Source organism: Mixophyes fleayi, chromosome 9 (assembly GCF_038048845.1).
Source record: "Mixophyes fleayi isolate aMixFle1 chromosome 9, aMixFle1.hap1, whole genome shotgun sequence".
NCBI lineage: Eukaryota > Metazoa > Chordata > Amphibia > Anura > Limnodynastidae > Mixophyes > Mixophyes fleayi.
Genome location: NC_134410.1, coordinates 72162928 through 72175813, shown reverse-complemented (window position 1 = coordinate 72175813; position 12886 = coordinate 72162928). Strand labels below are relative to the sequence as shown.

Genomic DNA, 12886 nt, shown 5'->3' with positions numbered 1-12886 from the left:
ACACCCCACAAGACCTGCAGTTTTGGAGAAGCTGTGATCCAGTTGTCTAGCCATCAAAATTTGGCCCATGTCAAAGTCGCTCTGATCCTAATGCTTGCCCATTTCTCCTGCTTCCAACACATCAACTTTAAGTACTGACTGTTCACTTGCTGTCTAATATATCCCACCATTTGACAGGAGCCATTGTAACAAGATATCAATGTTATTCACTTCACTTGTCAATGGTTATAATGTTGTGGCTAATCGGTGTATACCATGGATGCAAAGTGTACAGTGCACACAGGCTCAAGAATCATTGAGGCACCAAGCTGCCCCCTCTACTTGTGGGCCCCTGCATCCAGAGTGACAAAAGGCAGAACTAAAACAGTTCCAGCAGCATCGGCACAGCTTTGCTGGTTGTGCCTCCATTTCTGTCCTATCCACTGTTACACACAGGTCCACACTATTAATAAAATGCCATTGCCTTTAGTCATAAGTAACAACGTGGCCCTTGTCACTTGCGATAGTGTCCTGGTTTTGTTTTTTACACTTATTTTCCAATTGCATGAAAACTGGGCTCAATTAAATAATTGATGTGAAAGATGTTTTAACATGATTTTCGATTTTACAATCAGAAAATAAGCGAGAAAAAGAGAGCAAGCTATTATGTCACAGACAAAATGGCTCATGCAGAATAAGAACAATCACTGGAAACTGTATCCGTTATACAGATAAAGTACCCTCTTCTAAGTTAGACAAATCTTCTGAGATCTCCACCCTAAATTGACAATCTGCAACCCTTTACAATGTATTTATATTAATAAGTTTAGTTTTAAACACTGACATTTCCAGGTCACACTGCTCAGTTCAATGAATTGCTAATTTTTATGGTCTTTTGCTATCTTTTTTGTATACTTATTCTATTCTTTTCATTTTATCGGTTTTATTGAACTACTAAATGACCACTGCTTGACCTAAATAATTGTTAGTCTAATTAAAAGTATTCCCAAACACAGTAGACCTGTTTTAATTAATACGAGTGGACTAATATGTCTACCAGTATATTTCCTAAGAATTCAAGTGTCTCACGATTCGTATTATAAAAATGGTGATGATGTGAAGGATGGAGGCATATGGCACAATATTCCCTCGAAGATTGTGATTTGGAAATTAAAGAGTTCAATTTTAACCTAATATGAAATCTAACTTGAAGGAGGACATTGGGGAAATGCTGTGCAGTGCAGCCCTGCAGAATGGAATTTTCTGAATAATTTTAGCGTTTAACTCTTCAATTTGCCAGATGAGAGGGAAGAGTGGTGGGGAATGACCTGGCCACGTTATAGATGCTTTGTATGACATTATGTCAGTCCTCTTTTCTTGTGTCTATTTTCTGCTGGAAGTTTTGACAACAATAAAGGGCGAGAGTTATATTGAGAAAGGAAAGCTATGATTACTGTCTGTGACTTCCTGTGTCGTCCACATGGAAGGAATGTTGTGAGCACTTGGCTGGAGTCCAGTAGTAGAAGGACATATGCTGATTGGGGTGTCCACCTGCATTCAGTGTAACTGCAGCTCCCTATCTTCTCTCCTACTACATTTGTGCATCAGGGAGGACTGAGAGGATTACTAATACAAATTGGACCTTTGTAAATAAGGATATTTGATAGAATAAAGAACAAGGGGTCAATTCACACATACACATTGCATTAGATAGCCTCCAATTGAGTCACTGTCATTATGGTGGTTACTGAACGGTTTTGAGGTTTTTATTTTCACATTTCTGTACATTTTACACTACTTTTCTTTGTTTTTAATATTTTGCCAGCACCTTTCGATAATAAAGGCTAACAGCCTATCAATTAGTATATAATGTTGCGATTCAAAGATATTCTAGCACATTTGACAATATTGAATAAAATGTGAATTTTTATGAATTTCATTGGTCTTTAAGAGTTATAGTTATTATGTGTTGGAGGGCACCCCCCCCCATCAAGATAGGTGAAAATTTGGGATTGAATATAATTTGAGAGAGGTGTGTCCCATTCATTGTGCGTTTGCACAATTAAATTCAACATGGAATCCAGTAGTGGAAGGACATATGGTGATTGGGGTGTCCACCTGCATTCACTTTAGCTGCCATCTCCTACTACATTTGTGTGGCAGGGAGGACTGAAAGTGGGAACAATAATAAAATTTTAAATGGAAACTGGTAACGTGCCATGTATGTAAGACACAAAACAGGGTCACTGTATTACTGGTGATAGCGAGACATGGATATTGCATTTGAAATACCGAGGAGAGCATTAAAATATGGTTAGAGATGTATGTTAAATATGAAATGGCAGTTTTCTTCTTTTCTGTATTCAAGACTCCTTACTTACAGACACGTTTATATTTCCTAACAAATATAAATAGACTCCATTTAGATTGAATGTGTTTTCCTTTGAATATGCAGTGCTGTGCTCTGACGATGCCAAATCAGAGCAAGAAAATGTTCTCTGTGCCAAGCTGTCTCATTCAGAGATGCTGTTCCAACCAACGGGATAACGGTGCTGGATTTGAATTAACCACTCTGCCTCTCTCTCCCTCCTTCCCTCCCTCCTTCCTCACTGACAGCTCCTCACACAGCTGTTCTGGTCCTGTTTCCCATGGAGCTGCTTGTGTATCAGGATCTACGCTGTCCCTGAAGCCCCTCTGATGGTTCCCCCTGCTCTCAAAAATGCCACTGCTGGATTTATTCAGGGCTTGCTTCAAGCGTGCAAAGGTAACGTGGGACGTGGAGCAAGTGACAGCTGCAGGGGACAGACCAAAGTCTCCAATGTCACTTCTAATTTTGGTACTATCATGCGGAGTGTGTGAATATGAGTGTTTGTGTGCATGTATATATGTGTGTATGTGTATGTATGTGTGTGTATATATATATATATATATATATATATATATATATATAGATAGATATATATATAGATATAGATATAGATATATATTATATACTCTTTACTTATTTGTCCATAGTCATATTTTACAAATAATAATGACATCAATTGAAATTGTGGAGAAACTGACAGCAGTTGTAGGTTTTGGACTCTAGGTATTATGTGCGACGTATTACATTGGAAGTGACTGAATCCTGGAATTTATTATGTGGGTTTTTTTTTCCAGCACATAAAGTTTAACGATCTTACTTTTTTGGTTCTATCTATCTATCTATCTATCTATCTATCTATCTATCTATCTATCTATCTATCTATCAATCATTCTGTTTCATGAAACACTATTAGATCTCTAGTGGTATTTGACTGGGATGTGTGTAAACCAACATTTCCCACCATTGTAAGTTCTGCCAATTATTTTACATTTTTTTTGTTTCATGTGTGTTTTCCTCAGCTGTTACTGTGCTGCCAGCTGGGAATACAGTTATCTTCCAAGGTCTGGAGGTTGGAACCCTTGCTATATACATTATTGGTGTGTTGTAGTTTATAATTTTCACATCTGTTTAATCACTACTTTGTCATTTGTCCTCCTGTGTTTCTTTTTACTACACAAACTGCTTTTATTGCAGAATGTGATACTTAGAGGAGTTCTACAGTTAAATGAAAAATTCAGCCAATCACCCTTTAGAGACCAGTACACTTGCACCAGAGATTTTGAAGTAGCACAGGAGGTGTTAAATATGTGCCCATACATATTAAATGAGCTCCATGCTGCCTGGGCCAAAGCATATCTGGTCTTAAAGATCTACCCGCAACACTTGTGGGTAGAACTGAGTAGGTCAGAACCATAGAAGGTAGAGGCAATCTGAGAAAGGACCCAGAGACATTCCTAGGGATGTCAGGGTGATTCCCTCCTTCCCTACACATGCTGTAGGAAACATTGTATTGTATGTTAGTCACATTATGACACCTTGCAAATATATAACTTTTTTATATTTAGTGTATAAAAGTTAAAATCTCCCAGCTACTTCAGCTTCAAATGAACTTTGAAGGAGCATAGTGTTCTGAAGTGTCTGGCGGTATTTGACTGTCACTCTATCTGCACCTATGAATGGGGACCACAAAGTAGTAGCATCAGAGGGTTGCATTTCTCCTACCTTCTAGTGCCATATAAGTTCTGATGAATCCACAAGGCATGTTGTCTCCTTGGAACCCCAGGAGACAAAGTACAGCTTCCAACCCTATTAGCCTGCTCCCCGGGTTGTGGCTCTAATTTAGTACATGTCCCATGAGAGAAAGTCCTGGGAATAAGACTGGGTCCAGACTTGAAGGTAAAACTCCCAGTCAATAAAGTAAAGGTAAAGTGAAAGTAAAATTACTAGGCTGAGACTCTACACAACTAAGAGAATCAGCACAGATAAGAGGCCTTAGTACTTGATTACTTTCCTCCAGACCTGTGTGTAATACTATATAAAAGAAGGCCTAGTAGCTCATGTAGGGCTGTTAAAATCACTTCAATTAGTGTATCAATGTACGTAAAGAATTTTTATGAGAGTCAATACACAACATTACTACTAAGATCCTGCTTGTTCCTGTGAGTTGCCTATTTTTGCTGTGATTTTTTGACCAGCTACCTGGAGTAACGGATTTAGGCAAGAGATGGTAGCTACTTGCCAGTATTTTCACTACTGAATTAGGAGGCGCGGAGTGTAATGCGCCCCTGGTTTTTACAAGGGACCTTCGCAAGCAGGTTTGGACCTTGCTGCAAGGGGCACGCAGGTTGCAGCTCTCCAAGGTTTGAAGTTAGCCAGAGATGGGGAGCATGTAGGTCCTTGTTAACCCAAGACCTCTCCTCCAGACCATATCCTTTCCAGTGAACTATTGAGGTTTGAAGTTTATAAGTTGCAGGGTTGATGATTTGAATGATGCTGAAAGGACCGATGAAGCAGAGAGCTAAATTTAAAGAAGGTACCTGGAGTTTTAAATTACGGGTGAAAAGACAGACTTTGTCTCCAATGTGAAGTAGGGGAAAGGTTCTCCGACAACAATCAGCAAACTGTTCATACCGTTAAGAGGACTCCATGACTTTAATCTTGGCTTGAGACCAGATGTGATAAAAGTCAGTCGACATGTGGTTAGCAGCAAAGTGCGATGAGGCAGGATGTGCTACATAAACTATAAAGAATGGGTGGTTGCAGTAGAATTCATGAAGATGATTGTTGTGAGGAAATTTGGGCCAAGGGAGAAGATTGCTCAACTGGACTGATTCTCCGAGGAGTAGCAGCGTAAGTAGAGTTTCAAATCTTGGTTGACCCATTTAGTCTGACCTTTATTCTGGGGATGATACCCAGAGGAAAATTTTAAATCGACACCCAAATTCTTGCACGGGACCCTCCAGAGTCTGGGAATTAACTGAACTCCTTGGTCCAAATGATCTCCAGTAGACATCTGTGAAGATGGAAGATCTCTCTATAGAAAATGAAGGCAAATTCGGGTGCAGATAGTAGATCCTTGAGAAGGACAAAATGGACCATTTTACAAAAGCGGTCCACTACTATTGAAATTGTTACTCACAGGTACAAAGTTCATTTAGATACTGGACCAGGGGAGAGGAAGAAGTAGACCAGAGGGTGGAAGATGAGGAACCTTGTGCTGGCACAGGTGTCGCAGGCTTGAACATAATTAAGAACATCAGCATGAAGTGTGGGCCACCAGTAGTACTGTTAAAGGAGTCTGAAAGTCTTCTTGAGTCCTGTATGGCTTGCAAATTTAGAATTATGAGCCCAGTGTAAGGCCTTGTGGTGAAGCTGGGGGTTCAAGAAGGAACGGGCAATAGGGGGAGTCTCCAGTCAGAGCCACGATATTGATGGGGTCAATAATAGGCCTGGTTTAGTAGAGGACAGGAGGATGGAGATGTCTAACATCTGGGAGAGGGCATCTGCCTGGGAGTTCTTGGAGCCTATGCGGAAGTTCAAAATTAACTTAAAACGTAAAAAGAAAAATGACCAACGGGCCTGACATGGATTGAGGCACTGCGCAGTTTGGTGCTAGGTGAGATTTTTGTAATCTGTAAAGACAGTAACCGGGTGGTTGGCTACCTCCAGAAGGTGCTGCCACTCTTCCAAAGCTGCTTTGATGGCACATAGCTCCTTGTCCCCAGTACTGTTGTTCTGTTCATTGTTGGTAATTTTTTTAGAGAAGAACCCACATGGATGTTTCTTCCCCAGGGAAAATTCCCGACAGAGGACTGACTCAACTTCCACCAAAGAGTCGTCTACCTCTGTCATGTGCAAAATAATTTCTAGACATATAAAACTGCAAAAATGTGTTTGGGAATTAATTCCTAGAAATAGCTTGTTATGGCTCAGAAGAGCTGCCTACAGCGAGAGGTTTAAATTTAAAATCCGAATCTAAATTAATGTGTCTCCTTGATTATGTTAAACTCCTCCTTTTGAAAGTATCTCTTTCAGAACAGTGATATGCAACACACATCATCATCATCATCATCATCATTTATTTATATAGCGCCACTAATTCCGCAGCGCTGTACAGAGAACTCACTCACATCAGTCCCTGCCCCATTGGAGCTTACAGTCTAAATTCCCTAATGTAGACACACACACAGACACAGAGGGAGACAGACAGACAGAGAAGTGAGATATTAGGATCAATTTTGATAGCAGCCAATTAACCTACCAGTATGTTTTTGGAGTGTGGGAGGAAACCGGAGCACCCGGAGGAAACCCACGCAAACACAGGGAGAACATACAAACTCCACACAGATAAGGCCATGGTTGGGAATCGAACTCATGACCCAAGTGCTGTGAGGCGGAAGTGCTAACCACAACGCCACCGTGCTGCCCCTCTGGGATGCCTCAGTTTTAAGGGAGAACTGAAGACTTCCTGAATAAGAGTGTCAGCTCTTCATAAAAAACTTTGGTGGTGGCATAATTGGGAAGCTAGTGTGTGGCATAGATAGGGAAGGATTTCATCATTTTAGACAGACCAGAACAATGTTTTTCATTAACCATTTGTCCCACAAGTTACACAGGCTCAGGTGAGTGCTGGTCGTGACAACCTCCAAGAAAAAGGGCTTCTTTTTGCTAGGCTGTGTAAGAACAGGTGCCAAGAAAAAGGCTTGTTGCAAGGACCTGAAAGCTGTAGTTGCCTCAGACAGCTAAGACTTAAGATGGGTACTCTTCCATTTAATACTGGTTATGGGAGCTATGAGGGTGGAGAAGTCTTTAATAAAGTGGTGATAATAATTGACAAAGCCAATAAAGCGCTGGAAGGCTTTCAATCCCAGGAGTTGTGACCACTTGTTGATAGCCTCTACCTTTTCTGGATCTATCTGTATTCCCGTGCCAGATACCAGGTACTCCAGAAATGATACTTGCTTTGATTCAAAAAGGTATTTCTCCAGCTTACAGTAGATATGGTGCTGGTGTAAATGGGTAAAGACCTCTTTTACATGAGTCAGATGCAACTGTAAATCTTGAAATAAGATCACAATATCATTAAGGTGTACCAGCACAGAGTGGAAAAGCAAGTCATGAAAGACCTCATTAACAAAAGCTTGTAAGTCTCCTGGGGCATTGTACAGACCGAAGTGCATAACCAGGTATTAGTCCTGCCTACCCTTAGTAGTAAAGGCAGTCTTTCACTCGTCACCATGACGAATGCAGATGCAGTTATAGACGCCCCAGAGGACAAATTTAGATAAGATCTTGGTGCCACAGATCCAATTGAACAGTTCAGAAATTAGAGATAACGGGTAGAGGTTTTTAACCGCAATAGAATTTAACTGCCTTTAGTCGATACAGGGTCTCAGAGAACCGTTCTACTTTTTTTTTTACTTAAAAGATTTTTATTGAGTTTTAAAGAAACACGTTACAAACATAGCAATGATTACTGGTTAAAACCCAAGATGTGGAATAAAATTGAACAATCAACACTGCCAAAACATAATCAAGAAAAATAAATAAACACACCTTATATTACAAGATACTTATGATAAGGACAGCTAGGGGGGAGGAGGGGAGGAAGAATAAGGGGTGAAAATGGAGACAAATCTAGAGACGATCAGCGTATTGGTACCTGTTGGGTCTAACAATCGTGAACAGCTCAGAAAACACACATCAACATTTAATGGTCAACTAAGGGTTGGTGTTCCATAAAGTATTCATGCCATGGAAACCACAAGATCAACGGGGAGGATACGGCTGTAGAGTATCTGAAACCAATAGTTTCCCTCTCATAACTACGTTGGGTTTTAGTGATAATTTTAAAGAGAGATGGAATAAGTGGGGATTTCCAATTCTGTGCCATTGCTGCCCTAGCGGACATAAGTATGTGTCAAGTGACATATTGATTGTCGTATTGTAGGTGAGGAGGGAATAGTTGTAAGAGTGCCATAGCAGGTGAGGGGGAGATATTGAATTTAGAAAACTGTGATATTAGATGGAAGATCTCAGCCCATAATAATTGAAGTTTAGGACATGTCAAAAAAATGTGCATAAGCGTACCAATCTCACCACAATCCCTCCAACAATATTTGGATTCTGAGGGCCAGATTTTATGAAGTTTATCTGAGGTGAAATACAGCTTATGAACAACTTTAATCATCATTTCTGAGTAGTTGATACACTTTGACATCTTATATACATTTTGAAAGATATTCTCCCAATCGTCCGCTGAGATGGTAATCTCCAATTCGGTTTACCAGACAGTTTGGACCGGCAGATCATGGTTGTCAACAGGGGACAGAAGAAGCCGGTACCATGTTGATGCGTGGGAAGTAGAGGTAAGGAACAGTTCAATACAAGGTATGGTCGGCCTCAACACCGGTGGATGTGAAGGATGGGATTGTATCCAGTGCCTAACCTGAAGATACATATAGAAGTCTTGGGCTGGAATATCATACGACCTTGTAGATGCGAGAAAGGGGAGGTGACCCATCTTCCAAAAGATCCTATATTCGTCTGGCACCCTGCCTATACCAAAAGTCGAGGCGGAGGTCTAGGATCAATTGTGACAATGCAATAGTGGAGAGACTAGAGGGGGGAATGTGGTATTCCGGTGACAGGTTCATCATCTTGTCCCAAATAATAAGGGAGTCTTTAACACTTCTAAGTGTAGATATTGGGCTCGGCCTACTGATTTTATCTAGCCAGAAGAGGTCTGCTAATGGGTATGGGGAGGAACTGTGTTGTTCAATGACCACCCAAGGTTTGAATGAGGAGGTGCCTGCCAATCTCTAAGCTGGTCATGTAGAGCGGCATGTTGGTAAGCTTCCAATTTAGGAGTGGCTAGGCCGCCTCTTATTTTGGATCTAAACATTCGCTCTCTATAAAGCCTGGGGGGCTTGCTACTACAAATGAAATTAAATGCGATGGTGTAAAACTTATTGAGGAGGGTCATAGGAACTAGGTAGGGGATAGAGCGGAATAAACACAGGATTTTTGGAAGCAGCATCACTTTTAGGGCTGCTACTCTGCCCATCCAAGAGATCTCAAAATTAGCCCAGGATTTCATAAGATTATCAAACTGTCTTAATAAGGGCTGGTAGTTGCTCTCAATGACTGAAGTAGGGTCCAGAGGAATACGTATGCCTAGATATGTCATAGAAAGGGGGCACCATTGAGATTTGTATAGGGATTTTAGGGACCTTAGAGAGTCATGTGTGAGGGCCATCCCTAGTGGGATAAAGCGGGTATAGAAGACTCAGGTTTTGTAACAAATAGGAGAACATAATCTGCAAAGAGGCAAATCTTGTGGTGATAGGCACCAATGACAGTCCCTTTAACATATTCTGCCAATCTAATCTTGGCGGCCAAGGGTTCCATAGCCAAAGCAAAGATCAGAGGAGGGAGAGGACAGCCGTTGGTAATCGGGAAGGCAGAGGAGAGGAACCCATTGCTGAAGACCCTGGCTAAGGGGGTAGTGTACAAAGTAGCGATGGCTTGGAAGTAAGACCCCCCCCCCAAGCCAAATTTAATTATAACCACAGTCATGTATTCCCAGTGAATTCTACCCAAAGATTTCTATGTGTCCAGTGATAATAGTAACAGGGGTACAGAGCTAGCTGAATGAGTTTCAGTAATGTTCAAGACTCTCTTTGTAATGTCTGCAGCCTGTCTTCCAGGTACAAAGCCCACCTGATCTAAATGGATTAACTGCGGTAGAATAGGGTTTAAACCAGGGGTGTCCAACCTTTTAGCTTCCCTGGGCCACATTGGAAGACGACGAGTTGGTTTGGGCCGCACATAAAATACACTAACACTAACGATAGCTGATCATCCAAAAACCATAGAAAACATAGTTAACATATTAAACTTACTTGGAAATGAAGTTAGTAAGAGTTAGGAAACCTGTTGCAGAATCATGATTAAAGCAGTAGTCCCATTACCAGCTACAATTTTACTTACCTGCATCTGCCCCTTAGTGGGGTTCGGGGAATTAAATGCCAAAAACGTTTTTTTCCTCTCTTTCTGCACCCAAGAATCATTTTTTTTATTGACCAGTTTGAAATGGTCACCGATATAGGTAGCATCAGGAGGACTAATAGAAATCTACAGAGATTTAAAGATAGGGTGGCGGGAAAAATGGCTCATGGAGCAACCTCCGATGAGGGTAACAGTGGGTGATATTTTCACCCTACTCAGCACTGCACATTTAAAATGGTTTCAAATATTAAAAATACAATCATCTCTTACTATTTATATTAGATACATACAGAGAACACAGCTAGTTCATAATTGCATGGTGCAGAAAGTCCAAATTCAGAGTAACAACAATAAGATACTGGATAATCTTTCACTGCAGCTGATAGTTCGCGCGGGTGACTCCTCTGTGCTGCGCTACGCAATGGATGTCGGGTGTGATGACGTCACCCCCGACATTCACTGCAAGCGCTGCACGGAGGAGGAGACCAGGGAGGGAGCCAGAGCGCCAGCTGACGTGACCGCAAGGTAAGTATTTTCTTTTTTTTTTTGCAGGATTTTTTTTTTCATTAACAGCGCTGCCCCCTTGCCACAACCAAAACTCCTGCTGGGCCACATTTACAGGCGTGCTGGGCCCATGCGGCCCGCAGGCCGCAGGTTGGACAACCCTGGTTTAAACGATTGGCAATCAACCTAGCAAAAAATTTTAGGTCGGAATTGAGGAGTATTATGGGATGGTAGTTGTGACAGTGAGAGGGGTCCTTGCCTGACTTTGGGATGCTAATTATTTGCACCTCGAGCATTTCTGGGGATACTAACGTATTTTTAGTGGCTGAATTGAATAGTTTAGTAAGGATTGGGGTCAGTTCGGGCTGGAAAAAGGTATAGAAGTCTTGTGTAAAGCCATCAGGGCCCAGGGCCTTTCCACGTTTCATTGACTTTATGGCGCCTTTAACCTCTTCCTCTGTCGAGTCCGAGCACAGAGTCACGGCTTCCTTAGAGATAAAGATGGGAGCGATACGGATGCAAGAAAATTATTAATAGACTCAGGAGAAAGATGGGTCAAGGATGAGTTGAATCTGTCTTTAAATTATAAAGGTTTTCATAAGTAAAGGTTTTTAGTAAGAAGCAAACCTATTCGCTATAGTGAGGAGGTTAGAAATATGGGTACCCTGTACATTACATACAGACTTGACCCTGTTGATGGCAATCTTCACGTGAAGTTTGCAAGCCTGCAGTTTTCTAACTCTATTGCCTAATGTATAAAATCTCTGTTTGAGTTAGCTATGGCGTTGTGAATTTGTAGCATGGAGACTTTGTTAGTTAATTTTCCTACGCCAAGCAGTTAATTCAGCTTTAATTTTAGAACCCTTGGCGATGCGTTTATGGAGGGCTTCTAGAGACATTAATTGTGATTCATATGAGGTCTGAACCTCTGTTTGCGTTTTCCTGATTGTAACCGTAACTTGTATTGCTGCTCCTCTCATAACGGCCTTTAGGGCACACTAGTTGGTGTGCTCGATTCCCCCCTACATCAGCCAGTATGTAGTCGGCCAGTTTCCGGGGTCTAAGAGAGGCGTGATCTGACCATGTGGTGAGTAAAATCTCAATTCTTTTGATATGTTGGAGAGACCATTTATCAGATGAGACAATATCAATTCTTGAATACGAATTATGCACATGAGAGAAATACATGTAGTCCTTCTCACCTGGGTGATAGGCACGCCACACATCATAAGAGTCACATTCCGCTAACAATTGAGAAAAAGCTGAGGAGACAGTAGCAAAAGAAGACACAGACTGTTTGGAGGGACTAAAGAAGCAATCTAACCTTGGGTCTGGGGCTACATTGCAGTCACCATACAGAATAGCATTCCATGTTTAACTTTGTGGATGGCCTGGCAAAGCTTCCTGAAAAATGGGAGCTGACGAGAATTCGGGGCATACTGGGAGATTAGGGTAAAGTACTGGCGTCCAATTTTCCACACTAACATTAGGTATCTACCATTTTTGTCAATGATCTGCTTCTCCAATTTGAAAGAGCATTTAACGCCAATCAGAATGGCTACTCCATTTCAGAACTATTCTACTTTTTAACAAAAAAGAACACAGCCCCAACAGGAGAGGAGGATTCTTGAATGAAGCCTCTTTGTAAATTCTCAAAGATATATTGAGACATGGCCTGTGACTCTGGTAGAGATAACAGATATGTTCTCTCTCTGGGAATGTTCTTTGCCGAAATTAGATCAATAGGAAAATCCCATGACCGATGAGGCAGCAGATTCTAAGAGGCTGACTTGCCAAAGCTAAATACATATCAGAAAGAAGCATAGGGTGGTGGTGAGGATGTGACAAGATGTGCGGGACAAGGTGTGGGATACAGAGAAAGGCATCGCTTGTTACACAGGGTTCCCAAGGAGTAAACTGCGCAAGCTGCCATTCGCACTGTGGAGAGTGGACTCTCAACCAAAGTAACCCCAGAATGATGGGATTGATGAACTGTGGCAAGACCAGGAAACTAATCCACTCAGT

General features: G+C 41.5%; 1 protein-coding gene across 1 annotated transcript in view; it reads left to right on the top strand.

The window, feature by feature from the left end:
* Window positions 1–2640: 2640 nt before the first annotated feature.
* The window catches only part of STARD8 (StAR related lipid transfer domain containing 8), a 128991-nt gene continuing 118745 nt past the window's right edge, over window positions 2641–12886 (top strand). The window contains exon 1 of the mRNA XM_075184531.1: window positions 2641–2743. Within this exon, the coding sequence (XP_075040632.1) occupies window positions 2699–2743 (45 nt within the window). The 5' untranslated portion in view covers window positions 2641–2698. The remainder of the gene's footprint in view (window positions 2744–12886) is intronic.